A 27,499-nucleotide genomic window follows, 5' to 3' on the forward strand; every position below is an offset into this window, starting at 1 on the left:
CAGGCGCTGGTAGACAGGCTTTTAGTGCATGTGAGCTTCACATGTACGCGCTGAGGAAGGAACGCACACGTTAGAACACGTTAAAATATAAAACGTTAAATATTAAATGTAAACTATAGCCCGTCAATTTTCATTTTACAATTATCTTCTCTCTCTGTGTGTGCGCGTCCGTGTTTGTGAGAGAGAGAGCCGCTCGCGCAGCACTGATACAATGGTAGGCTACGTTTTAATCTAAGTAACGGTCGCGGGGCTGAAGTTAACTTGATGTTTTGAATGCTCAGAGGCAGAGCACGTTATAAAACGTATTCTTAAAATACACATTTCTGTTTTAATAAATGCTCATAGTAAATCATAGCATATTGCCTAAAACATAGGTACAAAAATAATCAGTGATACATTTGCGACCCATTAAAAATTAGGGTCGCAATGGCATTTCAAAAGGTCGCATATGCGACCATTTTGGTCGCAGTGTAGTTCCCTGCAGGCTCATAATTACAGTTAATGTGTCTTGATTTTTTGGGCCCGATCTAAGCTCTAGTGTGTGTCATTCACTGAAACGCAAATTTAGCTGCAGCCAAGTTGGGTCTCAGCCCACAGCCCTTGTTCTAGTTAATTTCCTATAGCTCATTTCCTACAGCTGCTTACGAATCAGAATTTCGCACAATCACAAAAAAATAACTTACTTCTGCATTGCAAAATAAGGTGGAAAATATTTCACTTTTTTCCTCAAATCCTCCCACAAGCCTTTTTTGACACCCTGGTTGTACACAAATGGTCGAAGTTAGCACATATTTCCACCTGATGGCATTGTGGACCAACATTTCTCAACTTAATGATCTATTCTATCTGTTAGGTTGGACTCCACTCCATGAGGCAGTGTACAGAAACAACTATGACTTGACAGAAATCTTACTTGAAGCTGGAGCCTTAGTCAACTGCAGAGGAGATAATGGAATTACACCTTTACATGATGCCATACACTGTCAGTATTACAAGGTGTGTAAATTGCATTCAATGGTTAACTGTTATTATTAAAAATGTGCCTATAAAATACCAACTGTGACAGTTATTATATTGAATACATATGCTTCCAGATAGCAGATCTACTTCTGAAGAACGGTGCTAATCTATCATCAAAGTGTGACAGAGGGAAGACTCCTATGGACATGACCACAGACAGATATTTGGACATACTGTTGGAGAAATACCTGCAAAAGCCTAAAATAAACCCTCTTACAGGTGTATACTCTTTAAATACACAAATCAGATTTTTCCTACAATACAAAAAAAAAATCTTATTTTTTATTTATTTATTTTATTTTTGCTTTATTTTGGAATAGCTGAAAATCCACCCAGAACCACCAATTCGCCATGTAATCCAAATATGAGCAAAATAATCAACCAGAACTACGTCACAGTAAGTCAAATGTGATACATAATTAAATAAAATATCCGCTGTCACTGATCATTACATGATCTGATTACTGATCAGTTACTTTTGTTTCTTTTAATTTTGAGGACACAAGTGCTCCTCTTCAGAAATCAACTGTCGAAGAAACTGCTGATACAAGTGAGCATGAACGCAGCCTGCAGTCTTGTGAAGCTGAACCCATTCCTGGTCCAAGCAGAGAACAACCAAACTGTGATCCATCCAAGATGTTTCAGGCCCCTTTCAAAGGTTCTCCTCTTTAGTCAAGGGTTGTGGGAACTAGATATGTCTCATCCAATATTTAATAGCAGTAAATGTGCACCCTTCAAGAGTCTCATCTAGTCACTGTGATGATCATCATTTATCCGACGGTGAAATACACATACGTTAAAATTTAAGTGATGTGTTATTTTTCTAAGTTAGTTTAAGTTAGCCATGTTAAATTAGGACAAAGATTGCTTTTTAAGATATATCAGATATTTTCTTTGATCTGATATGAATCTGATTTCCATTTGATATGTTTAGGTAGTGTGGAATTATTAGTGCTGGTGCTGCAGAGCTGAATGTACCAATGAGCTGACAGATGAGTTTTTAGAGGATGTCAAACGTAACATTCATCATCGTGGAGTTGACTATTTTGACAAATTTGATTTTCATATGAACTGCAACAACGACACGTATACAAAAAAGAAAGTATTTTTATGTACCAAATGAGTGACAAAATCCACCTCAGCATCTCTCATATTTAGTTGACAGTGTTAAAACTGCGCAATAGCAAGCAACACCATTTTCAAATTGAGCCATGTTTTACCCAAGCTCTGCTGCCAACAGCTTTATTTACTAAAATTAGTCCCTTACGTCCTTGGACCACATATATAAGACAAAATAAGCTTTAGAGAAAATGTTAGTTTAGATGTTATTACCTTGAGGAAACACATAATCAAAAACAGTTACTCCTTTTTTGGCATTTTTGCTATTTATTAGATTGTACTGACTGAAGTAGAAACAGAAACAATTATGAGGAAGGAGATAAAGGAACAGGAAACCGAAAGGAGCACAAGCCTTTACTCAAACTCGTTTCACCCCAGGGTGCTACTGCACAATATGTTGGCGCACTGCGTGACCTGTGATGGGTGCACAAAAGTTTAGCCTGAGTTGAGCCTGTTGGTTGTCTAACACTCTTGTCATTTAGGGATACATGTATATTATAGTCAGAGTTGGGAGGGTTACTTTAAAAATTTATTCAGTTACAGTTACAAATTACTTCATAAAAAATAATTAGTAATGTAATGTAATCCAAGCACCAGTGGCTCACATGATTTATGATTCACATAATCAGCTGTCAATTAGAGATACGCGGATCAGTTAATGTCAACCAAATTTGCTGTTAATATAAATCATCCACTCGAACCGATTTTCTCTAATTTAGAAATTCGCATCCGATCGTCACATTACAAGTATTCTAATTCTCAGTGTTAAGCATGATGATATGGCAACATGTTACACTGAAGTAGGCTGCTTTTAAACTAACCAAACTAACTGGATTTAGACATTATGAGCTTATTGTCAAATACATACAGCGCTTCATAGCCGTTACATATCACATACTCATCACTTGATTCGTCCTGGTTAACCATTTCAGTAAAATCCTCCCACATAGTACTTTTCCTTTTTTTCCTTTTTGAAATTTCTCTCTGATCTGTTTTGCCTCCATTGCTGCTTAAAGGTTGTATCAGTGATTTCAGGCCCAAAAAAGGCCCAAACTTAAATGATCACATTCATCTAATCTTTCCTAACGATCCGCTAGCTGCCCGCCCCATAAGCATGCCGTCAAAAAAACGCGTCTCTGTAGGCAGCCTAGGCTCTGAGATCTGCTCACAAAAACAATTGGTTTCACCAACAACTCAAAACCAAAATAAATAGTGTTCCAACCAATCACCGACAAGGGGTGGGTGCTGTGAGGTTTTGCGCTCGTGACTCTGACTTCGCGTGCAGCCGTTTGGTTGGAACACTATTTATTTTGGTTTTGATACAACCTTTAAACTTACGCAGTTTAAAGGTTGTATCAAAACCAAAATAAATAGTGTATTACTATATAAATAAATACTAAATAAAACAGCTGCTTAATGAGAGTCTGCAAATTAGTGTCTGATGAAAAAATGTACCTTTAAACACGTTAATATTTCCATCATTATGTTGGGAAACATTCTTATCAGAATAATTTCTGTTTAGCTTGTGTATATTTTTAGAAAGCTATTAAATTAAGCAATAATGTAGTTTTTTTCCTTTGTGTTTTATATAATGACCACTTGGAGGTGATCTAGGCTACGGTGGCCCAGTAGTGCACAACACAACGAAATTTAAAAAGCAAACATAAGTTCACAACACAACGGAAACAAGCCACAACACAACGAAATAAAGCCGCAACAACAGAAATGCTCCCGAGGGCTCTCGGAGCATGGTAAAGTTAGTTTTCCTTGTCACTGTTCTATAAAGTCGCAGTCTTACAAAGATATCAATACCACGATTAGTTTTAACAGTATGTAACCATTGTAAATCGACAAAATATTACTTCAAAATCATCTACATGCATTATAGCTACATATTTATACTCAAGAATATTTTTACTCGCTACCACGGTGCATGATGCCTAAGGAAACGTCTGTCAATTCCACCAAGTGGTTAAAACGTACAATTTGATATAATATTAATATGTATACATTTAATATTGAACAATATTATTTATCTGCATTTACACCATTATATGAGAACTGAACTGAGCTGGACGATGACATCACTGTTTTCTCCAGAGTAGCTATATATACAGTGAGGAAAATAAGTATTTGAACACCCTGCTATTTTGCAAGTTCTCCCACTTGGAAATCATGGAGGGGTCTGAAATTGTCATCGTAGGTGCATGTCCACTGTGAGAGACATAATCTAAAAAAAAAAATCCAGAAATCACAATATATGATTTTTTAACTATTTATTTGTATGATACAGCTGCAAATAAGTATTTGAACACCTGTCTATCAGCTAGAATTCTGACCCTCAAAGACCTGTTAGTCTGCCTTTAAAATGTCCACTTCCACTCCATTTATTATCCTAAATTAGATGCACCTGTTTGAGGTCGTTAGCTACATAAAGACACCTGTCCACCCCATACAATCAGTAAGAATCCAACTACTAACATGGCCAAGACCAAAGAGCTGTCCAAAGACACTAGAGACAAAATTGTACACCTCCACAAGGCTGGAAAGGGCTACAGGGAAATTGCCAAGCAGCTTGGTGAAAAAAGGTCCACTGTTGGAGCAATCATTAGAAAATGGAAGAAGCTAAACATGACTGTCAATCTCCCTCGGACTGGGGGCTCCATGCAAGATCTCACCTCGTGGGGTCTCAATGATCCTAAGAAAGGTGAGAAATCAGCCCAGAACTACACGGGAGGAGCTGGTCAATGACCTGAAAAGAGCTGGGACCACCGTTTCCAAGGTTACTGTTGGTAATACACTAAGACGTCATGGTTTGAAATCATGCATGGCACGGAAGGTTCCTCTGCTTAAACCAGCACGTCAAGGCCCGTCTTAAGTTTGCCAATGACCATTTGGATGATCCAGAGGAGTCATGGGAGAAAGTCATGTGGTCAGATGAGACCAAAATAGAACTTTTTGGTCATAATTCCACTAAACGTGTTTGGAGGAAGAAGAATGATGAGTACCATCCCAAGAACACCATCCCTACTGTGAAGCATGGGGGTGGTAGCATCATGCTTTGGGGGGGTTTTTCTGCACATGGGACAGGGCGACTGCACTGTATTAAGGAGAGGATGACCGGGGCCATGTATTGCGAGATTTTTGGGAACAACCTCCTTCCCTCAGTTAGAGCATTGAAGATGGGTCGAGGCTGGGTCTTCCAACATGACAATGACCCGAAGCACACAGCCAGAATAACCAAGGAGTGGCTCTGTAAGAAGCATATCAAGGTTCTGGCGTGGCCTAGCCAGTCTCCAGACCTAAACCCAATAGAGAATCTTTGGAGGGAGCTCAAACTCCGTGTTTCTCAGCGACAGCCCAGAAACCTGACTGATCTAGAGAAGATCTGTGTGGAGGAGTGGGCCAAAATCCCTCCTGCAGTGTGTGCAAACCTGGTGAAAAACTACAGGAAACGTTTGACCTCTGTAATTGCAAACAAAGGCTACTGTACCAAATATTAACATTGATTTTCTCAGGTGTTCAAATACTTATTTGCAGCTGTATCATAAATAAATAAATAGTTAAAAAATCATACATTGTGATTTCTGGATTTTTTTTTTTAGATTATGTCTCTCACAGTGGACATGCACCTACGATGACAATTTCAGACCCCTCCATGATTTCTAAGTGGGAGAACTTGCAAAATAGCAGGGTGTTCAAATTCTTATTTTCCTCACTGTATAAATAATCTAAATTAATAACTTTTTTTACAACAATAATGAACCATCACTGGTTACAACCATACCAACCAAGTAACCAACCATAACTTACTTAAGCTAGACTATGATGTTTTTTCTTCTTCTAGATCTGCTGTATAGCACAAACAAACTTTGTTGCATTATTTTCCTGTTATGACTGTAAAGCTGCTTTGAAATAATCTGTATTGTAAAAAGCGCTATATAAATAAAGGTGACTTGACTTGAATATAATTTGATAAATAAATAAAAACCTTTTGATGAATTACAGTAACCTTTTTATAAAAAAAAATTTTTTTTTACTGTATATGTACGGAGGTATTGTCACAATTTCACCTGTAATAAGTCAGTCTTACCAATAGGAACGTACTTCAAGCTTTGGAACATGAAAAAAACCCTTTAGGTGAATTACAGTAATTTAATATTTAAAAAAACAAATTGTGTACTGTGCATAAATACCCAGCTATAATGCACGTAGGTGATTTTGAATTAATATTTCATGTCGATATACAATGGTTACATACTGTTAAAACGATACTGGTTACTCACGTAACCTCGGTTCTCTCTAGAAGAGGGAACGAGTATTTGCGTAAGTTTAGCTTACGTTACGGGAAAAGTCATCTTTTCTCGAGATACTGAAGCCAAAAATTATCCTTAATTTTCATATATTGTCCACGCAGTGCAGCAGGCAGCTAGCAGAGCTAGAGCGAGCAATACTGCGCGCTCATTGGCTGCCGCGCGGCAACTGCTTTAGCCTACCGGTGAGCCTCGCGCGTCACAGCCCGCCAGAATGGGCGGCGTCAGAGCGTATATAAGGAAGGCTCGGATGCTAAAACTCTGGTTTCTGTCGAATGAAGCGACATGAGCTCGCGGCAAGGTTACGTGAGTAACCAGTATCGTTCTCTTACGAGAGGTTCTCTCGTATTTGCGTAAGTTTAGCTTACGCTACGGGAACCCCATTGTCAACGCCGTGCGCGCCTTGCATCCACATATAAACCCCCGGGAGGCCCGGGGGGTCTAAAAGTGGAAGAACAGGTGGCCAGCAGAGCGGGCCAACACGTGTCCATAAACACTCATAGGGAAAAAGGATAGAGCGGCGAGGCCGGTCTATATATCACTGACATACCCTGAGGTGCAGCTCGACCAGGAGAGCTAAATCGAGTAACTAGCCTGCGCACACATAAGCAGGACATAGACCCAACTAGACTGACAGAAGTTTAGCCTGCAGGGCGGGAGCTTCCAGGTTATAGAACCTGACAAATGTAGAGGGGGAGGCCCAGCCCGCCGCCATACAAATGTCCTGAATGGAAATCCCGCTGGACCACGCCCACGATGAGGCCATGCCTCTGGTGGAATGAGCCCGTATGCCCAAAGGGCACTGCAGGTCTTTGGACGCATAAGCTGCGGCAATAGCGTCCACTATCCATCTGGATACTACTGTCATCCCCACTGCCGGACGGCAGAGCTGAGAGGGAAATAACTTGAGCTCTGAACGGGGTACCCAACACTTTGGGGACATAACCGTGTCTTGGTTTGAGAATGACCAAAGAGTCATTAGGTCCAAACTCAAGACACGCCGCGCTAACTGACAGCGCGTGCAAGTCGCCCACGCGTTTTACTGAAGCCAGGGCTAACAGAAAAACGGTTTTAAACGTCAGGTATCTCAACTCCGTAGAGACCAGGGGTTCGAAGGGATAAGCTTTTAGGGCCTCTAGGACCAAAGACAGATCCCATATGGGTACCAGAGGTGGCCGTGGAGGGTTCAATCTCCTAGCCCCTCGGAGGAAGCGGGTAATGAGTTCATTCCTTCCCAATGTGCGGCCGCGCGCCGAGTCGGCGAACGCGGCGATCGCCGCAACATAGACCTTGAACGTGGAGGGGGACCTGCCCGCGTCCAAAAGCTCCTGAAGGAAGTTCAAAACCTGTGGAACCCCACAGGATTGAGAATTCAAACTCTTCTCCGCGCACCATTTGTTAAACACAGACCATTTAGACGCATAGAGCCGCCTCGTCGAGGGAGCTCTGGACTGTGCGATCGTGTTAACTACCCCTTCTGGCAAATCAACGAATATCCGTTGATCACCCACGCATGCAGAGACCAGTGCTCTGGATGGGGATGCAGAATTGAGCCTCGGGCTTGAGAGAGAAGGTCTCTCCTCACTGGAATCGGCCACGGGGCTGTTCCCGACAGCGCCGTCAGCTCTGGGAACCAAAACTGGTTTTCCCAACGCGGGGCTATGAGGAGCACCGCGCAGCGTGTTTCCCTGATCTTCGCTATCACCTGAGGCAGCATAGAGATCGGGGGAAAAGCGTACAATGGGACGTTGGGCCAGATTTGGGCCAGCGCGTCCTCGCTTTTTGAGAAGAACCTTTGGCACTGAGCGTTCTCGCTCGTGGCGAAAAGGTCGACTTCTGCTTTGCCGAAGCGACGCCACAGCGTCTGGACTGTTTGGCTGTGTAGAGCCCATTCCCCGGGGGGAACATTGTCCCTGGACAGCCTGTCCGGTCCGTCGTTTAGGCGACCGGGCACGTGCGCGGCTCTCAGAGAGCGCAGCGAGCCCTGAGCCCAAACCAAAAGGCGCTCTACCAGAGCGCGCAAGGTTCTGGATTTGATTCCGCCCTGACGGTTCACATAGGACACCACTGACATGTTGTCCGTGCGGACTAGCACATGGTGCCCGTGCAGGTAAGGGAGAAAGTGCTTCAGCGCTTTCTCGACCGCCAACATCTCCAGACAGTTTATGTGAAGGCTTTTCTCCTGGTCCGACCAACGGCCGTAGACCGGTCTGCCCTCGTGAAGTGCTCCCCAACCTGAGTTGGACGCGTCTGTCGAGATCACTTTGCGGTGTGAAATCACCCCCATCGTAACTCCTAGTTGGTACCATTCGGCTGCCAGCCAGGGCTGCAGGGCTGAGACACAGCCCTGAGTCAATCTGACCCGAACGCGGCCTGAAGCCCACGCTCTGCGGAGCACTTTCGAATTCAGCCAGCATTGTAGCGGGCGCATCCGCAGTAAACCATATGGCCCAACATCCTTTGGAAGGTTTTCAGGGGGAAATACCTGTCTTTTTGAAAAGACGCGGCGAGGTGTCGAACACAGGGCGCGCGCTGTGTTGACAGCCTGGCTGTCATGGCCACCGAGTCCAGTTCTATTCCCAGAAAGGAGATCGACTGGCTGGGGATCAGAGAGCTCTTGGACCAGTTCACCGAAAGACCCAGGCTTTCTAAGTGACTGAGAAGCACCATCCCGTGGGAAGCGAGCGCTTCCGCCGATTGCTCCAGAATGAGCCAATCGTCCAGATAGTTCAGAATTCGCATCCCCTGTGATCTCAGGGGAGCGAGAGCCGCATCCATGCACTTCGTAAAAGTACGGGGTGCCAGAGACAGGCCGAACGGAAGGACGGTGTATTGATGTACCTGGCCGTCGAAGGCGAATCTCAAGAATGGCCTGTGACGGGGTATAATCTGAATCTGAAAGTATGCGTCTTTCAGATCGAGAGAAATAAACCAGTCCCTCGGGCGAATTTGCGCGAGGATTTGTCTGGTCGTGAGCATTTTGAACGGCCATCTCATGAGAGCTTTGTTCAAATATCTCAGATCTAATATAGGTCTGAGCACTCCGTCCTTCTTGGGAACGAGGAAATAACGGCTGTAAAAGCCTGCCTCGGTTAAAGAAGGGTGAACTCTCTCTATGGCCCCTTTGTGCAATAGTTTCGCTATTTCTGTGTGAAGCAGATGGGCTGCTTCCGAGCTCACCACTGTCTCGACGCGCGTTTGAAACCGCGGCGGACGGCGAATGAACTGTAGCGAATAGCCCCGTATTACTGTATTCAGTACCCATTTCGACACACCCGGGATAGCTTTCCATGCATCTGCACTCATAGCTAGGGGTCGAATGGCCTCTGGGTCCCGCCCGCTGCTCTGCGCGGGGCATGGGACCCGAAGCGGCAAAAGCGCGCGCGCGCTGTCGGTGCTGGGAAACGGGGGCTCGCTGATAGCGACAACTGGCTGAGCAGTGCTCACAGACACGGTCTCTGGAGACTGAGAACGCGCTGTAATGGGCAGCCCGAGGCGCGAACGCGGGGCAGGCATGAGAGTGTTTACAAGAGAGTGTGAGCGCTGAGGAGCGGGCACGGAACTCTTTATTAAAACACGGCCGGTGGCATGGGGCTTTATGTGATCTAAACCCTGAATGTGTGAACACTACTGCAGTAGCCTTTACTAAGGGGACTGGCAGAGGAAGGCAGATGAGTTTGGACGGCGGTCCGGCCTCGGCGGGACTCAACCGTCTTTTCCTCCCGGCGCGTGCTAGGAGGTCTTCGCAGGCTCAGGTTTCAGTGAAATCCTAGGCCGGGGCCCCGCGGGGGAGGCGGCCTGTGCTGGCTGGTTGAACGTGACCTGGGGCGGCCACGCTGACGCTGCTGCGAAGGCGGAGGTCGAGACGAGCGCTGAGTGGAGCTGCGTGCAAGAGGCTGTTTAGACTGAGAGCGGCCTGCAGCGGAGCTCGAGCGGCGAGGCAGAAAAAGATTCATGGCCTGCGAGGCCTTCTGCACTCTCAGCAGGGCCGAAGAGGCCGGTGGGGGAGAGCGGGGCGTTGAGGAAAACGGACCGCTCAGATTCTCCCATGTCAGCGAGCGTGAGCCAGAGGTGGCGCTCTGTGACGGTGAGCGAGGCCATGGATCGCCCGATAGCCTGTGCTGCGACCTTCGTGGCGCGAAGGGAGAGGTCCGTCGCGCTGCGCAGGTCCGTAAAAGCGGTCTGAACCGGGCCCTTCTCGTCCAGCTGGCGGAGGAGGTCGGCTTGGAGGATCTGAAGCACCGCCATAGTGTGCAGGGCTGAAGCGGCTTGACCAGCGGCGGAGAAAGCGCGGCCGACAAAGGCGGAAGTGGTCCTGCAGGCTTTAGACGGGAGGGCAGACTTTGAGCGCCATCTCGCGGATGGGGGGCAAAGGTGCGCTGCGACCGCCTGTTCAACCGGAGGGATGTGATTATATCCCTTCGCCTCGGCTCCATCCACGTGCGAAAGCGTCGACGAAGCTGGAGAGCGGAGTCTGGCTGAAACTGGAGCGTCCCACGACTTAGAGAGCTCCGCGTGGAGCTCAGGAAGGAAAGGCGCTGGTCTGGACGCTGGCGAGTGGCTGCGGCTGGGTAGGAAGAACCCGTCGAGCCTGTTCGGTGCGGGCACCGCAGGCTGGGACCATTCGAGGCCCAGGTTCTCAACGGCCAAAGTGAGGAGGCGGAGAAGCTCGGCGTCCACACTGGCGTGGGTCCTACCAGACTCGCGTGTAGAGGAAGGGGCGGAGCGGTGAGAACCGGTCCACCCTTCACTGTCTGATGCCAGGAGAGAGCAGCTGTCCAGAAGAGCGTCGTCATCCGCTTCATCCCCTGAGGCGACGGCACCGAGGGCGAGAGCCGGCGGCTGCGCGTCGGGAAGCGGAGAGGGAGAGAGCGAGGCTCGCGGGAGGAGCTCCGGCGAAAGCCTGACTCGCGTCTCGGGCTTCGGTGGTCTCTGGGAGCGGCGCTTCTTCTTCCGCGGCGCAGAGACTGGAGCAGGGTCAGCGTTGAACAAGGCGAGTCGAGCCCGCAGGGTCGACATCGGCAGTTCTTCGCAGTTTTCACAGCCGCCCGAAGCCATGGCAACGGCAGCGTGGTCACGTCCCAGGCAGAGAGCGCAGATCACATGGCGGTCTCTATCGCTGAGGTGAGAGCGGCACGAGCCGCAGGAATTACGAGGCATTTTAAAACAAACGCCTCTGCTCTTTTAGTGTCGCGTGTAGCGAAACACACACACAAAACAAGCAATGCAATTCAGAGAAAAGGATATATGTCGCCGGATAGCTGAGCTGGCACGGCAGGCTGAAGGCGGCGAAAACTCGTCCGGCTTCTCCAGGCGCTGTCCTACGCTGGCTCGATGCTTTCTCGACGGCGGCGGCTTCTCTCGGAGAACAGCGATGCAGAGAGCTTCGCTGAAGAGACAGAAATCAGAGTTTTAGCCTCCGAGCCTTCCTTATATACACTCTGACGCCGCCCATTCTGGCGGGCTGTGACGCGCGAGGGCGCGCGCGCCCTCATTGGGCGTGACGTCACGCCGGGCTCACCGGTAGGCTAAAGCAGTTGCCGCGCGGCAGCCAATGAGCGCGCAGTATTGCTCGCTCTAGCTCTGCTAGCTGCCTGCTGCACTGCGTGGACAATATATGAAAATTAAGGATAATTTTTGGCTTTAGTATCTCGAGAAAAGATGACTTTTCCCGTAGCGTAAGCTAAACTTACGCAAATACGAGAGAACCTCTCGTAAGAGAACTAATCGTGGTGTTGATATATTTTTAAGACTGCCGACTCTATAGATGGAAACAATGGAAAGGAAAACTAAGTTTACCATGCTCCGAGAGCCCTCTAGTGGTCAGGAACATTTCCGTTGTGTTGTGGCTTTATTTTGTTGTGTTGTGGCTTTATTTTGTTGTGGCTTATTTCCATTGTGTTTTGGTTTGTTTTGTTTTTGTTGACTTGTTTGACTTAGATTAGATTAGATTTCTTTGTTACTGGGCCACCGTATTAGGCATATGTTTTCCTTAATTGGTTTTCCCTGAAGAGATATTCATTGTTGTTGAAAACAAAAGTAAAAGAATGGCGCACGATTGTTGCGTTTTACCGTGAAATGAGTGTTCTGTGTCTTTACTAAATTCAAACCATTCATGATTTATTTCTCATTGGCCCGCGACCCACCCGTAATTAATTGGAATGTTATTTTTTTATTTTTTTTTATATAGTCGAAATCCGCGCATCACTATTGTCAATATAGCGTTATGTCAAAATACTAATTTATTTAAAGTAAAACCATTGTAATCCTGATAGTAGTTCCATTTTTTACTAAACGTAACTGTAATCTGATTACTTAATTTTTTGATGTAACTGTAACAAATTACAGTTACCAGATTTTTATATCCTGATTACGTAACACCATCCATTACATGTATTCCGTTACTCCCTAACACTGATTATAGTCTAAATATGAATGGAAATGTGCAGCTCAGTCTGAATTGGGGTGTTGTGTGTCCTCATTTCCCAGTGGAACCATCACCTCAGACTTGCAGAAATGTACTGTGTCTTGTGAGAGACCAAGGACAGGACTTCTGTAACCAGGGTCCCTCTCCGGTTCACGATCAAGAGAGTGAGGGATCAGACACCTCCAGCTGCCTAGACAGTGATGTTACAGTGGACTATATCGAAGATAATTCATCATCACCAGAGCATTGGACTCTATGTGCCACTCAAGATTTCTCTGGTTCCTAGAGCAATAGAGATGTTTCTATGTATTGTCAAATATCTGATAAGTTCATTCAGTTGACATTTGACACTTAAATATTGGGTTATTTTTTTTGGAAATTAGTTCTCTTATGTTTTTTTACATCATTTGGGCTGTATGCTATCTGTGATAATACATGCTTTGGTGGAAGTTATGTCATCGCCTTAGTAGTCAATTACAAAATGTATAGACATCTGGTATATGTTCAAAGTTTTGCAGTTTTCCTTATGAATTTGCAGCTGCTATTTGTGTACAGTGAATGTCCAGCTAGAATTAAAAAATTGTATGCTAATTACATTTGTTTTGTTATGTGAAGTAAGCAGTGTTATACAATTTTGCAATTAAAATTTGTAATTGCAATAAAAATTATTTGTAAGCACACAATACAACAGTTTTAGGGGAAAATTATTTTTTGCCTTTATTTTTTTAGGGCTGTCAACGTTAATGCTTTATCAGTTGCGATTAATTCAAAATCATTAATGCATTAAAATAATTTTATGCAAATAAATTACTGAAATAGCATCATTAAATTATGTTTTATTAACAAAGTTCAGGAGAAGCACGTTCAGATAATTAACCTAATTGTCATGGGAGGAGCTCATCTAGTCAACTCAATTGATATCAGGAGGTATATATACCTCTCGTCAATTTTCTTTTCTCTGTTTTTTTAAGAAAAAAAGGGGTCAGGAAACACTGTCATACTCCAGCAGTGTTGCTGAGCAAATTTCCTGCAGAGTAGGGCTGCTCGATTATGGAAAAAATCATAATCACGATTATTTTGGTCAGTATTGAAATCACGATTATGTAACAGGATTATTTCACATGACTTAGTTAACATCAGTTCATGTATTAACTAACATTTGTTAGTTCCAATAATTCCCATTTGCTATTAATATTTTTTTTATGTTAGTTAATAAAAATACAGCTCTTCATTGTTTGTTCATGTTAGTTCACAGTGCATTAACTAATGTTAACAAATACAACCTTTCATTTTAATAACGTATTAGTAAATGGTGAAATTAATATTAACTAAGATTAATAAATGCTGTAGAAGTATTGTTCATTATTAGTTAATGTTAACTAAGGTAGTTAACTAATGCTAATTAATGAACCTTATTGTAAATTGTTACCAAAGACAACTTTCAACAATTCTTAAAAAAAATCGAAATTTGAACATTGATTGTACTTTTTGAACTATTAAAATAAATAATATAACCGATAATACTTCAATGAGTATTTTAATAATCCCCGCAGGTCTAGCACTTATAATGCAGGGAATTCCCCCACAAACATTGATTCACTTTAGCATGTAGATTGTATGAGTAGCCTAAATGAATCCATACAGATTATAAAATCAAATCAATAATAAAAAAAAATTCTCCAAGACGCAATTTCACAAACCGCGTGAGTGTTCAGCGGCGCTGCGTCTTCTCTCTCTCGGTCTCTCAAAATGGGTTGGACAAGGCAAGCGTCAAAACTACACTCTCGCGTTTAGGAGTCAGGACTCGGGACATGACGGAATTGTTACTTGCACAATCATGCCAGCATTGCATTGTAACTAAAGTTGATCATTTTCACTTCTTTTTAAGTCTTATCAGTCTAAACATTCAAGCTGAGAGAGTTTATGGCATCGTGAGGGACGGATGTGCGTGTGTGCGCATCATTCAGAACACAAGACAAAATTAGAGCGTTCTTTCAAAACAGAACATAGCAAAATAATCGTTTTTACTCGATTGTACTATTTTGGTGATCGTTGGGAGCCAAAATCGAAATCGAAATTCAATTAATTGCACAGCCCTACTGCAGAGCCCCATGGCCAGACCTGCTAGCGCACATGCCAGGTCATGAACTGCTAACTTTTGGCAGTTATGAATGATACCCCACAGTGGAAGAAGCGAATAACATTCGCCTATACTACTCTCAGCTGATCGAAACTGCCGCGATGTGCAAGAAAACATGGAGCACGAGCTGCAAGATGCAGACAAGTCAATAAATCGCAGGCAACTCTCAACCCAGCGCAAGTGACGTGAAGGCCAAGTATGGTAATCCATACTCAGAATTTGTCCACTGTATTTAGCCCATCCAAGTTAGTGCACACACACACGCATCAAGCCAGTAGACACAAACACCTAAAAGCAGTGAGCAGCCATTCACTGTGGCACCCAGGGAGCAATTAGGGGTTAGGTGCCTTAAGTCGTTTCCTGCCTGTATTGAGAATCAAACCAGCGATCCATCTCAGACTCTTGACCATTAACCATTAGGCCCCAACTCCCCTAATGTGGAAACACGGGAAGAAATTAATGCTCACAGAATTGTATGTGGGCAGAGGAGGCTCAACTCTTTCCGCATATACTGTAATCCTTTAGAAATAGATATCCACAAAATGATCTCATTCAGGAGGAAGTGGCAGCTGAAGCGGGCTTCCTCACCATGAAACCAATGGAGCTAACTGGGAAAGCATGAAGAAGGGAAACTGTCCTGTCAAACTCATCCACCAGTTTTATACCCGCAGTCCCCACGATCAGAACTACCGTGCTGCCATGGCAATGCAGGGTCAAAAACGTGAGGTGCAGACGCTCAATTCTAATCTCTAAAGAACAGAATCAAGCGAGAGAAGAGCTTCCCCACCACGACTCGTCACAACGCATGCATAAACGGCTCCCTCAAGTACTCACTCTTACATTGGCAGGCGAAATCTTCACACGCTTATTGAGCAGATCCTGAAAACAAAAAAGCTGATGACGTCTAAGGCAGGCACCCTTTTATACTCACGGGTGGTCCATGTGACATTATAGGGCTGCCATCTGCCAATCAGTTGCCGTGTTTCCACACATGCTTCATGCCTGGGGGAGTTCCCCTAGCGTCAACATCATGACGCAGCGTTGAGTTCCCTCGAAAGGGAACCAGGCTGGTTACATCAGAAATGGCAGAGAGAATAGAGACTCACGTTGCGTTTTCAGTGAATTATTCATTCCAGTGTGTGTTTCGCTTTAAAACACGAGCTCTGTCATATTCTTTCATTGTTTCTGAAGTGCGCAAGCCCTCACGTATTGCGCTGTTTGAAATACAGTCTGTATGGAACACCAAAACATCCCACCGCTGTATGGCCAGATGATAGCAAACTACATTTCTCGGCTGGATGAAGCAAACCATTAAGAATGTGTGAGTCCGTTACATTGATGCGCATACATGGGGTTCTGTTCGGTACTGCAACTTGACTTAAATAAGTACTTTGCTCTTGCACTGTACACATACTATACACTGAATTCTGAAATGTTTTTTTAAAGGGTGCTTTGGTGTACATACATTTATAAATTATTTGGGCTCCTTATATGGTTATTTGGTGTCCTTTTGGATTCTCCAATTGTCCTTTTTTACACCTAAATTTACCTTGAAAAAATCTTGCAGAAAATACAGTTTTGCGAGAGTCACCCTTCAATCAGATGGTTTACTTCTCTGGATATAGCAAATGATGACAAAATGACCTTGTTAAACAAGATAAATGATGTATGCTTAATTTCATGATAATTGTGCAATTAATCGCACATAAGGGTGCGATTAATCACGATTAAAAAATATATATATTTTGACAGCCCTATTTTTTATTCTATCTTTATTTGTTTCTATGTATTATTCTTAGGGGAGGCTGGTGAAACTCTGATGAATGATGCCAATTCAGTAGCTGAGGAGCCAAGCTCACGTTCTTTCCATGACCACAGCTATTCAGTGAGTGGTTTCTTTTAAACCAAAGTCTGTCATATGAATTTTGCATTGTAATCCAAAACTGATCTACATTTTTATTTCATGGACTCAAGGTAAATCCATTTATTGGACTCGAGGGAAATCCAAGTCAGAGCACAATTGGAGATTCATACAATGTTTGCTCTGCTAAAGCCATGTCAGCAGGAAAGAGGGTATTGAATGGGTCTGATATTAGTTATGATGATGACTCTGCCATGGCTAAGAAACGGATCAAAAGAACAACATACAACAATCAAATACAAAATGATTTTTTGGAGTACTTGCTCAACTTTGATCTGAAACATGTTTTTGAAATTGTAAAAGATGTTGATCGCCCCTCACTTCAACAGAATGAAGATGCAAGCCAAGATGAACAGTCAGCTCTTGATGTTTACCAGAAGGTTCCATCTGAAACAGTGTTTATTTCTGACACCAACAATGAAAGCAGTCAAGAGTGTAGCATTTCTTTACTGTCCCCTCATTTAAATGAACTAATTGACTCATGTTTACAAGGTAAATTCAAGGAAGACGTTAATGTACATTCATCTGTAGAAATGGTGAAATCACCATTACAGAGTGAGGAACTGTTTGACTCGAGCAGCTCTGCTTCACTGCCTCTGCTCAGCAAAATCCACAATCAAGGATTAACCTGCAGTCCGGAGTTTTCAGAAATAAATGACCCATTAGAGGAATTTGACAAAGCCAACAAACAACTGGCAGATACTGAAACATCAAAAGGACCATTTGTGCAATCAACCAGCCCTGCCATTGAGTCCATTTATGTGGATAATACATCTGGCTGGTCAAAAACCTTAATAAACACACCACATAATGACTTGACGCAGATCAGCCTTCAAGAACTGCATTCTCCTAATAGACTGTTCCTAGAGAATCCTCTAAATCAGGATGAAGAAACAGATGTGGTCACTGTTCAAAACCAGCAGGGGGTGGTAGAGATAACGGAGACAGCACTTAGCACTGGCAAGACTCAAATGAGTAAGATCTACTCTGAAAATCCTGGCATGGAATATGAAAAGCTAGAAGGTGACACATTTTTTTTAAATGCGATAGATCTCATTGATGGACCTAAAGCAGAACCACATTCTTTCTGCAGGGGGGCAGTTAATGAACTAGTGATTGATGTTCCTGAAGTTCATGCCAATGCATGTGCCGTTTCACCAATTTTTTCCTGCGCTAGAGTAGATGTAGAACATCCTGAAAATTCTCACAGGGCTGATTTTTTTGCTGAGGGTGATCCGTTTAAAAATTCAGTTGATTCAGACTGCACTGTTGTGGAATGGTCCGACGCTACTGACATTAAGGATGTGGCCGTCACATCAATTCAGCCTAAAGTCTCTGGTTGTGAAGAGAGGCATAGTGAAAACGAAGCAGAGAACATGGAGGGTACACCAGACACAGTGGCCTCAGTGAGTGTTTTAAGTCCGCTTCTTCCTGAAAATTTGTGCACACATCCATCACTGGATAACACTGAAGAAAAAGCACATTTAAAACAGGATCCACACATAGCTCTGGAAATCAAAGGGCTTTTCAACACTGGTGAACTAACAAGTCAGAAAAAGATGTCCAAACGGCAGAAAAGGCGGTTTAGAAAAAAAAAATTGCAACGAAAAAATGCCCCAGGTGCATTGAATACAGGTAATTCCAGTTAATCAAGTATTATCATCACAATTGAGAACATGTTACTTTATATATTGTTATTTCTCAACAGTATCAAAGAAGGTCGTGCAGATTTCCCTGAAATCTCTCCACAAGACAAATGGTTTAGGAGAGACTCGTCTTCACCGGGCATGCATAAGTGGAGACCTGCAACTGGTCAAATGCTTGATAGAAGCTGGGATAAATGTTAATATAACAGATAATGCAGGTGGGAAAATTCTTGCCTTGTTATGTCTTCATTATTACCTTTGATCTATTTAATGCTTACACAATGTTTTGGGTGGACAGGATGGACCGCCCTTCATGAGGCCTGTTCTAGATGTTTTGTGGATGTGGTGGAGCTGCTCTTGGAAGCAGGTGCCGATGTCACCAGCAGAGGGCTAAATGGATGTAACCCACTGCATGATGCTGTTCAATCAGGCACATATGAGGTTGCTTCTATATTTCTGTAATAATCCGTCACAATTTAAAATGTCAGAATGCTTTACTTTTTCTAGTGTGGTGGTTAAAGGGTAGTTCCCCCCCAAAAAATTATTCTGTCATCATTTACTCACTTTCATGCTGTTACGCATGTTTCCATACAGTGATCGTTGGCTGATGAGCTATATAAAAATTACCCATGCAACTCATGCACTAGATTCTTCTGAAGCCAATATGACTACCTCTGTTATAGCCAGAATTATGTAATTGCAACTGAACCTCTACTATTCCAGTATTATTCTCTACAGTTTTCAACCTGATCTCCAGTTAACCACCACCATTTCACCACCTCATTCACACCATCAGTGTGTACTAAAATGTGAATGCATTTTCAAAAGCAGTTAAAGTTCTGATCTTGATGTTTTATGCATAGATCGTGATGCTTCTCCTTCAGTTTGGCTCAAGCCCTCATGACAAGAATATACTGGGACAGAGTGCAATAGACCTCGCAGCACATGAAAGCGTCAAAGAGCTGCTTTTGACATTTAAAGGACCTTTTCGTAAACCTGCCCGGACAACTGGCACTTCCAAACAAGGACCTCAGCACATGCAGCCAGGTGAAAGTCTCTGCATAGAAGAAGCAGAAGAAGAAGCAGTAAAGCAACAGGAGAGGACATCAGCTTGTAAGAGTTTTCTTTTCTCATTAGATTTTAGTGTGGTTTTTCGTTGCTAGGGTGTGTACTGTGCTAGACTAACTGCGAGACTCTCTGCTAGACTAACTGCGAGACTTGTTACCGCACTTGTATACTGTTGCCCTCTTGTTGGTCTGATCGCTTCTATTGTTCTCCTCATTTGTAAGTCGCTTTGGATGAAAGCGTATGCTAAATGATTAAATGTTAATGTAAATGTAGAAGAAATTGAGAAAGAGCAAAAATGGCTCATTTCTTAAAGAGAGGTCACAGAAAAGTAAAAATTCTGTCATAATTTATTTACCCTAATGTTGTTCCAAATCTGACTTCTGTGAAACAAAAAGTTTTTTGGGGTGTGTTTTGGGGTTCATGGATATGTTTAATACATGTGTATTAAGTTTATTTATTTACCGTTATCCTCAACAGATCAGTGTTTACAGTCAGCGGGACCAAAGATTGATTTTAGTGGCAATCGGAAGTTGACCTGCCTTATAAGAGATGGAATCATTCGACATGGGGATGATAATTTAGAAATGACACTTAAGGTACAGTACTTAATAAATCATTTGTGCTGTTCAAGATGTTGCCATTTGACCATTTCAAAGTTAGTTTGGTGACTTTTATAGGATTTTTAAAGCTCTGATTGAAATATGTAGGGTTGTAGCCACAAGGCCTCTCTTTTGGAAAATGGATCTATCAGAGATGCCAGTGGGAGAGTCTTCCTTCTTCCAGAACAATGGGTTGAATCAGTCCCAGAGAGTCAATCCATGGTTCCTGTTACCTCAGATTTTGCCTGGAAAAAGGTAGGCCTACAAGACAGCCGTTTGAAGTGTTAGGCTAATATCTGCAATTAGATTTCTGATGCATGGCTAAAATTGTAAAGCAATCATAAGACAATAAAACGATCTAATGTGAATACTCTCACTAATGTGAGCTCAGTACTTTTATGGTTTATTAGTGACCTTGAAACCTCATACGTTTTTTTTTTCTTATCTTGACAGGTTATGTATCAATCAAAGTCACTGTGGAATTACATTTCAAGTGATTTGAATAGAGAGAAAACACCCAAGAGATCAGTAGAACCCCAGTGTTGCAACACCAGTACACCAGAACCTGCTGTAAAAGGTTTGTCAGCTAAGTCACTCAATCGTGGACCAGCCTCACTACTCCTAGTTCCCTAACCACATTAGACTAATTTATAATTTACTCTATTTAAAAAAAAAATTATAATAAATTATAAAGTATAATTTTTTTTATATATTTATAAATATAATTATAAAAAGTAATTTAAGATCATATTTTCCGTTTCATACATCCCTATCTTATCTAAATCAGATATCTTTTAAAAGATGCAAAAACATGCACAAACCGGATCTGTGACGTGCTTTCAGTTACCACAGAAACTCCCCCAGTTCTTCTAATCAACTGTTGACAGAAATCTCCATGCAATGGAAGCATACAGTTCAATTTTAAAAAATATATATATGTTACATTCAAGGGTTAAATTGGGATGTTTTGTGTGTGTGTGTGTGTGTGTGTGTGTGTGTGTGTGTTGAGAGAGCCCTTAGCAATGAAAATGCAAAGCTACATCTGGTGACAATAAAATATTCCTGTACGTCTGTGCCCTCTCCTTTGTGTCAAAAATATAGGAATGATGTTGTTACCATTAAAGGAGAGAATAGAAATACAAAATACAGGGCTCGACACTTGACGGATGGTTGCTTGTCTAGGAAACAATTTTTGTGTGTGTGTGGTGGCATGGGCGTCGGAACCATTGTATATGGGTGGGACAGGAGGACAGGACCCATCCACTTTTTAAGATCAATGATATTATACCCACTCACTTTTAACGTCTCTAATTCAGCGCATTTGTCTGTTCGCTTTTCAGAGCGCCGTCAGTCAAATCCATTCCACTTGAGGAATTAAAATAAATATTTTTTTTAATTAGAATTAATTAATTAAACTCCATTTCCGCTGAATCGCTACATTATATTTCTCAACGAGCCGCAACTGACGAAAGTAACCGCCCGTTGTACCTTTCCAGTCAAATATTGCGTTGCAAACATCAATAACAGCTTTAAGTTGTCATTGCTGGCAAATTACCGTATTATGGGGATAATCCACGGATAGCTGTGCATTTAATGCACGACGTGGAGGCAAAGAACCGCCCGACGTTAAGTGGAGTTTAGTTTACTTAATTAAAAGGCACCAGAATTAAATGGTATTTACTCCAGTAACATTTTTCTGGGGGAGGACCCACCCACTTTTTTTTTTCTTCCGACGCCAATGTGTGGTGGTGTAAATATTATTTATTCTGAAGCAATATACTCATAAGTGTTCTATCAGCTTTTACATATTAAAATCTTCATATTTGTACAACTGCATTAAATAATGTTATCAGATTCTTTAAATATGTTTTTGAATATTCAAATAAGAAATGTTGGGGGGGAGGGGGCTATACTTTTAAACAACTGCCAGTAGGTGGCGGCAGATGACCGTCTTAATGAGTGAGTCATTGAGTCTTTTAATTCAAACGATTCGTTCAGACGGATGAGAATGAGGCGGTTTATGAATGGTTCATAAAATCTTTAGGCTTGGTCGACTTGACAGACAGACTTGGTCGCTGCACAGACCGATCGGTGAAAGACATCAAAGTACAATGAGAACAATTAGAGAGCAGACGGCTCTGCTCGCGGAATTTTGAAGTCATAAACCGATCGGTCTGTGCAGCGCCGGTTCAAGTCGAACAAGCCTTTAGACTCAATCGATTCGTTCAAAACGCTGAATCATTTAGTAAAGTGTTGCTGTTAGATGCGCTGTGGTTCTGCTGTGATCTTTGGAACTATTTTCGGTGCTGAAACAGAACAAAAACCGTCAATTATGTGCCTAAATGTAAGTGACTTAATATTAACTACTTGTTTAATCAACTGTTGTATGAAATCAGTGTCACATTTTCATTCATGATGGTATTCAGGAAGACAGCACTCTTGGTTGTGTGATGTTGCTTATCATATGTTATAAATATAAAACTCCACATTTAGAATTGTTACGGCAGTATGTTAACTGGGTTTCTTTGTGTGTGCTGTGCGCATTTGTTTCCTCGAGAGGATGCGCGAGCCTCAAGAGCGCAACCTGTTGTCAGTAGGCCTACATTATACATATTATATCCACTATCAGTCGCCACTGGCCACTTGTAATAAAATCATTTTTAACAATAAAGTTAAAATAAACAAATGACAATAAATTCACTCTCGTATTTTGTGTTATTATTTGGTATTGATGTCAATCAGGCTACTTGTCCGGTCGGGCTAGAAAAAAAAAATTCACTTTCCCATTCAAAAAATCCACTTGTCCCGGACAAGCGTTAATGTCTATTCCTGGTAAGCCTAAGTGCCGGGGTTCGGCCCAGGAAGGCCCCGGCCCAATTTAACCCCTGGTTACGTGGTAACAGCATGCCATAAATGTTTTCTAAACTTAAAATACCTTTAGAAATATTAATGTAATTTATGTAGTTAATACTATTTTGTTCAATAAGTCATTCATTTATTCATTTTGTTATAGACCCATCCAGAAATGACGTAGGCCTATTCATGAACATCAGGTCGATTCACTTGGTCAGCGATGAGGAGTTTTTTCCAAGCCATATGATGAACAGATACTGGGACTTATTCGCACAGAGTGAGGAGTGGACCTTTGGCACTTAGTTGCTTGTGTAGCGCAAGCTCTAAGAGCATCAAGAGAAGACCGTTCTAGTGTTATAGAATGTTTGTTTCAAAAGTTTATAAAGTGTAAAAGTTTTATCTTTTTTTTCATTGTTGAATATGTGTGTGAAACGTCTTTGTACACCGATCATTTGTACACTGATAAGTTGATGATCTTGATATTAAAATAAAAAAATATAAAAAAAACTAAATAAATAAAAAACTGGTATGTAGGCTATACCCTCGCCTTTATAGGCGGGTTTCGATCAGGTTAAGTTGAGTTTGTTTGGTGTGTGTGTGCGATGTTCAAAAAATGCTGTGTAGTTAACTTTTAAGACAAAGCCCCAGTATGAGTGGGCGGACTGGACTTTACTGGCGTTCACGCCTCAAACTGCCTCTCTTCAGTCACTGAAAGTGAAGGCAGCGGTTCCTGAACTTACTCATCTTAAACGGATTGTGACGGTACGAGTCACGCAGTCTTAACAGCAGTCGTAAGTATCCTGAACTCGATAGATCATTTTAGAGATCGATAAGACATTTAATTAATATTTCGATCGCTTTTCATTTTGTTTTATTTACACACAAAACGCGGAAAGGTGTTGTAGTTATGCAGTATTTTATTTGTATTCTATATTAAGTAATTCAATTGTTTGAATAGAGTTGCGGATATAGGCTATAACAAGTCAGCTTTTCTTGCGTTTCGGGCAGTTGATGGAAATATGTAGTGTGCTTTGTTCAATCTATGCGGTTCGTGCGCTTTAAAGCTTTCCAAACAGCCTCAGTGCGGCAACTTTTGCATTATTAGGTAACGAATACATTTAGAAACCACAAGGTTTTTACATTTAGGCTATATGTTATGCTTTCTTTGTCACAGGTTCATATATTGTAATTTTTGATGGCAGTGGCACAAAACAAAAGACCGGCAGTGTGCAAGGTAAGCAAATCCCCCTTCAGTTAGGCTGAATTATGTAATACAACCAAGTATGATACCGTTTCATGTCAGAAGATTAGTATACATGCCAGCTTTATTTCTAACACTTAGTTGTATGTACTTTTCCAACAGAATGAAAAGAAGATGTGCTATCTTACACTGGTTAAGATGCAAGTTCTATGTGTTTGTTGTGTCACTGTTTGTTGTTTTGCTGGTGTACAGAAATATTTTAGTGGACGACAGTATCTACATTGAGCCCTATGGAGCTAAACAAAGATCACTCAAACCTCAGCCTCTGAATGGCATTAACTGCACAGCCATTTATGAACTGGAACCAGTGGAAATTGGCAAGTCGTTGGAGATAAGACGCAAAAATATTGTGGAAGTTGATGATAAGAGTATTGTTTCTTTCACTGCAGATTGCAAAAACTACATCGAAAAAAGGGGCTATAATGAGATCTTTGTAACTGATGAGGAATGCAGCTTTCCAATTGCATACTCTTTGGTGGTGCACAAGAACAGTGCAATGGTGGAAAGGATTCTTCGAGCCATTTACACACCTCAAAATATTTACTGCATTCATTATGACCAAAAGTCATCGAAAGATTTTATTGCAGCATTGAAGAACTTGGAGAAATGTTTTCCAAATGTCTTCATAGCATCTAAAATCGAGTCTGTTCAGTATGCACACATTACAAGACTTAATGCAGATCTCAACTGCCTTTCAGACCTGCTGAGTTCAGAGGTTAAATGGAAATATGCCATCAATTTGTGTGGCCAAGACTTCCCACTGAAGTCCAATTATGAGCTGGTGGCTGAGCTCAGGAAACTGAATGGTGCAAACATGCTCGAATCAAGCAGGCCCAGCGAACTGAAAAGGCAGCGATTCCAGTTTCAGTATGAATTGAAAGATGTAGCATATGAATACCAGAAAATGCCGGTTAAAACCTCCAATCCTAAAGACCCACCACCGCATGACATCGAGATGTTTGTTGGGAGTGCCTACTTTGTGTTGACACGGGATTTTGTGACGTACGCTATGAACAATCAACTTGCAAAGGATTTTCTGCAGTGGTCAGCTGACACATATTCTCCTGATGAGCACTTTTGGGCAACCATGGCTAGAGTGCCTGGAGTTCCTGGGGAGTTACAAAGATCTGAGCCTGATGTGTCAGATATAAAGAGTAGGACACGTTTGGTTAAATGGAAATATCTTGAAATCCGTTTGTATCCACAGTGCACTGGCACACACAGACGCAGTGTCTGCATCTATGGTGCAGCAGAGCTCCGGTGGCTTCTGGAGGACGGCCACTGGTTTGCAAACAAGTTTGATCCCAGAGTTGACCCTGTCATTATTAAATGTCTTGAAGAGAAACTTGAGGAGAAACAGCGTCAACAATGCATGAAAAGAGTGTCTTAAAATGGGTTAAAATATGTATGTTTGATGCTGCACGTATATCTGTTCAAAGTACCAGCTGATTGAAAGGTTAGCTGGACTATCACCAAGCTATTCCTTTTCAATTTTGAAATGTTACCATCCACCTATGTTAGGTCAGTTTGAAAGTGCCTTCCAGCTTCATCTTTTTTTAATCCGTCCAAAATATGAATTTATAGGTGTTTGAGCAACAAAATATTTATATATTTGAATGTATTTAAACCAATACTGTCACATGCATGGATACCCTCTTTTTCATTCTATTTTTTATTGAATCATTATATGTGGGAACGTTCGTAGGGTTTCAGCTGTGAGAGTTGTGAGAGCTGAAAAATGATATTCTGTGTAGTGCACTCATATTTACCGTTTTTTCTGGCTTTTTAAGTGTGTTATGTGGATTTTTAATAGTCATTTCAAAACAATATCTTTATCAATACCAGGGTGATGCTGTGTCATTTTAAAATGACTTCATAATATCTGATGGTCTCTATGTACATTCTATATTTACTCTTTCAAATAAAGGTATTTAGCTATTGTAATTGAATCAGACCTGTGTACTTAAAATACTGTCTATAAGTGATGTAAATATTAAGCAACTGTTTGTTCTGATCTTGATGTGCAAGTGATTTTGCATAAGTGATGATAGAAGCTAAATTCTGGATGGCATACCATACTACTCTTACTATTTCTGTCTTTAGAATTTGTATATACACTTTCCAGACATACTGTATATTCTGATATTTAGTCACTTTTTCTGTGTTTTATATTATTACACCAGTAGGTGGCGATACATGATAAGTCTTTATAGTTAAGTCATTTAATTCACTGAACTGATTCATTTAAAACACAGATTTTTCACTCATTCAGGCATGAAACAAGCAGCTGCGTGTTTGTAAAAGTGTTAATAACTCATACACAAACTATTTGACTAATTCGGGAACTCCACTATTGCACTACTGCACTGAAATGAGTGACGGTTAATTAAACTCTGGTTAGTTGGCAAAAATAGCTAAAAAGTAACTTGCAATATTGTGTCTAAAATGTAAGTTGCTCAATATTTGCTTCTTGTTTATTGAACTGTTGCACAAACAATTTTACACTCGCAATCATGCTGTTGGCCTGAATATCATCATGTGCTATAAGATATTCAAAACAACACTCCTGCTTGTTTGATAGTATAACAATTCTTAATTATTCATAGTTAAAGTAGGCTTATGAAATTTGCACCTGTTGAGTTTCTTTCCACTACTGCACTGCATAATATTAATTTAGTTTAATTGTATTTTGGTATGGTTATATGTTTGTTTTATGACAACATCGATAGCATTAGCAGCAGTGCTTCCAAATTTCATGCTGAGATATACAAGAACAATAAAGGTTAATCTTATCTTATAAATCACTTATTTAAACAGATCTTTTAAAAGGTGCACCTTTGTACCTAAAGAGTGCATGGCTCAAAGTAACAAATCTGGTACCAAAAGTGTACATATTACTGCCTTAATGGTACATATTAGAACCTTTTAAAATGGTACCAACCCAGTGACAGCTTCTGTACCATTTTTTTTTAGAGAGTGTTGAATCCACAGTCTGTTGAGTCAAAGCTCATAGCAGTCTTTAAAGTGGAGTTGCAAGACCAATAAGTAAGCTTTAATTTCTTGGCTCAACAAGTCAAGACAAAAGCACCTAAACTTTCACTGCAACAAGACACCCATGTGTACACACTGAAT

At 41.9% G+C, this 27,499-nt stretch overlaps 2 protein-coding genes across 2 annotated transcripts; both read left to right on the top strand.

Annotated features, from left to right (window-relative positions):
- Positions 1 to 654: 654 nt before the first annotated feature.
- Positions 655 to 23,741, top strand: ankrd31 (ankyrin repeat domain 31). Its single transcript, XM_084113269.1, has 13 exons — positions 655 to 996; positions 1,095 to 1,239; positions 1,341 to 1,417; positions 1,519 to 1,678; positions 16,819 to 16,904; positions 16,994 to 18,575; positions 18,649 to 18,804; positions 18,885 to 19,027; positions 19,450 to 19,699; positions 20,132 to 20,250; positions 20,362 to 20,508; positions 20,707 to 20,830; positions 23,267 to 23,741. Exons 1-13 carry the CDS (start codon positions 772 to 774, stop codon positions 23,407 to 23,409), a joined length of 3,357 nt encoding a protein of 1,118 aa, XP_083969395.1. The 5' UTR covers positions 655 to 771; the 3' UTR covers positions 23,410 to 23,741.
- A 48-nt stretch (positions 23,742 to 23,789) lies between these two features.
- On the top strand, positions 23,790 to 26,319 carry gcnt4a (glucosaminyl (N-acetyl) transferase 4a). The gene is made up of 3 exons (XM_084113270.1): positions 23,790 to 23,897; positions 24,281 to 24,340; positions 24,470 to 26,319. Exon 3 carries the CDS (start codon positions 24,471 to 24,473, stop codon positions 25,755 to 25,757), a length of 1,287 nt encoding a protein of 428 aa, XP_083969396.1. The 5' UTR covers positions 23,790 to 23,897; positions 24,281 to 24,340; position 24,470; the 3' UTR covers positions 25,758 to 26,319.
- Positions 26,320 to 27,499: the final 1,180 nt, after the last annotated feature.

This window comes from Abramis brama, assembly GCF_963993115.1.
Source record: "Abramis brama genome assembly, chromosome: 5".
Classification (NCBI taxonomy): Eukaryota; Metazoa; Chordata; class Actinopteri; order Cypriniformes; family Leuciscidae; genus Abramis; species Abramis brama.

What these genes read in the sequence shown, in the direction of transcription:
- ankrd31 (XM_084113269.1), top strand. Translation starts at nt 772, where the DNA reads ATGGTCGAAGTTAGCACATATTTCCACCTGATGGCATTGTGGACCAAC. An exon ending in TACACTGTCAGTATTACAAG is followed by an intron (nt 997 to 1,094) that starts GTGTGTAAATTG and finishes ATATGCTTCCAG; the next exon opens with ATAGCAGATCTACTTCTGAA. An exon ending in ATTTAGAAATGACACTTAAG is followed by an intron (nt 20,251 to 20,361) that starts GTACAGTACTTA and finishes TGAAATATGTAG; the next exon opens with GGTTGTAGCCACAAGGCCTC.
- gcnt4a (XM_084113270.1), top strand. Translation starts at nt 24,471, where the DNA reads ATGAAAAGAAGATGTGCTATCTTACACTGGTTAAGATGCAAGTTCTAT.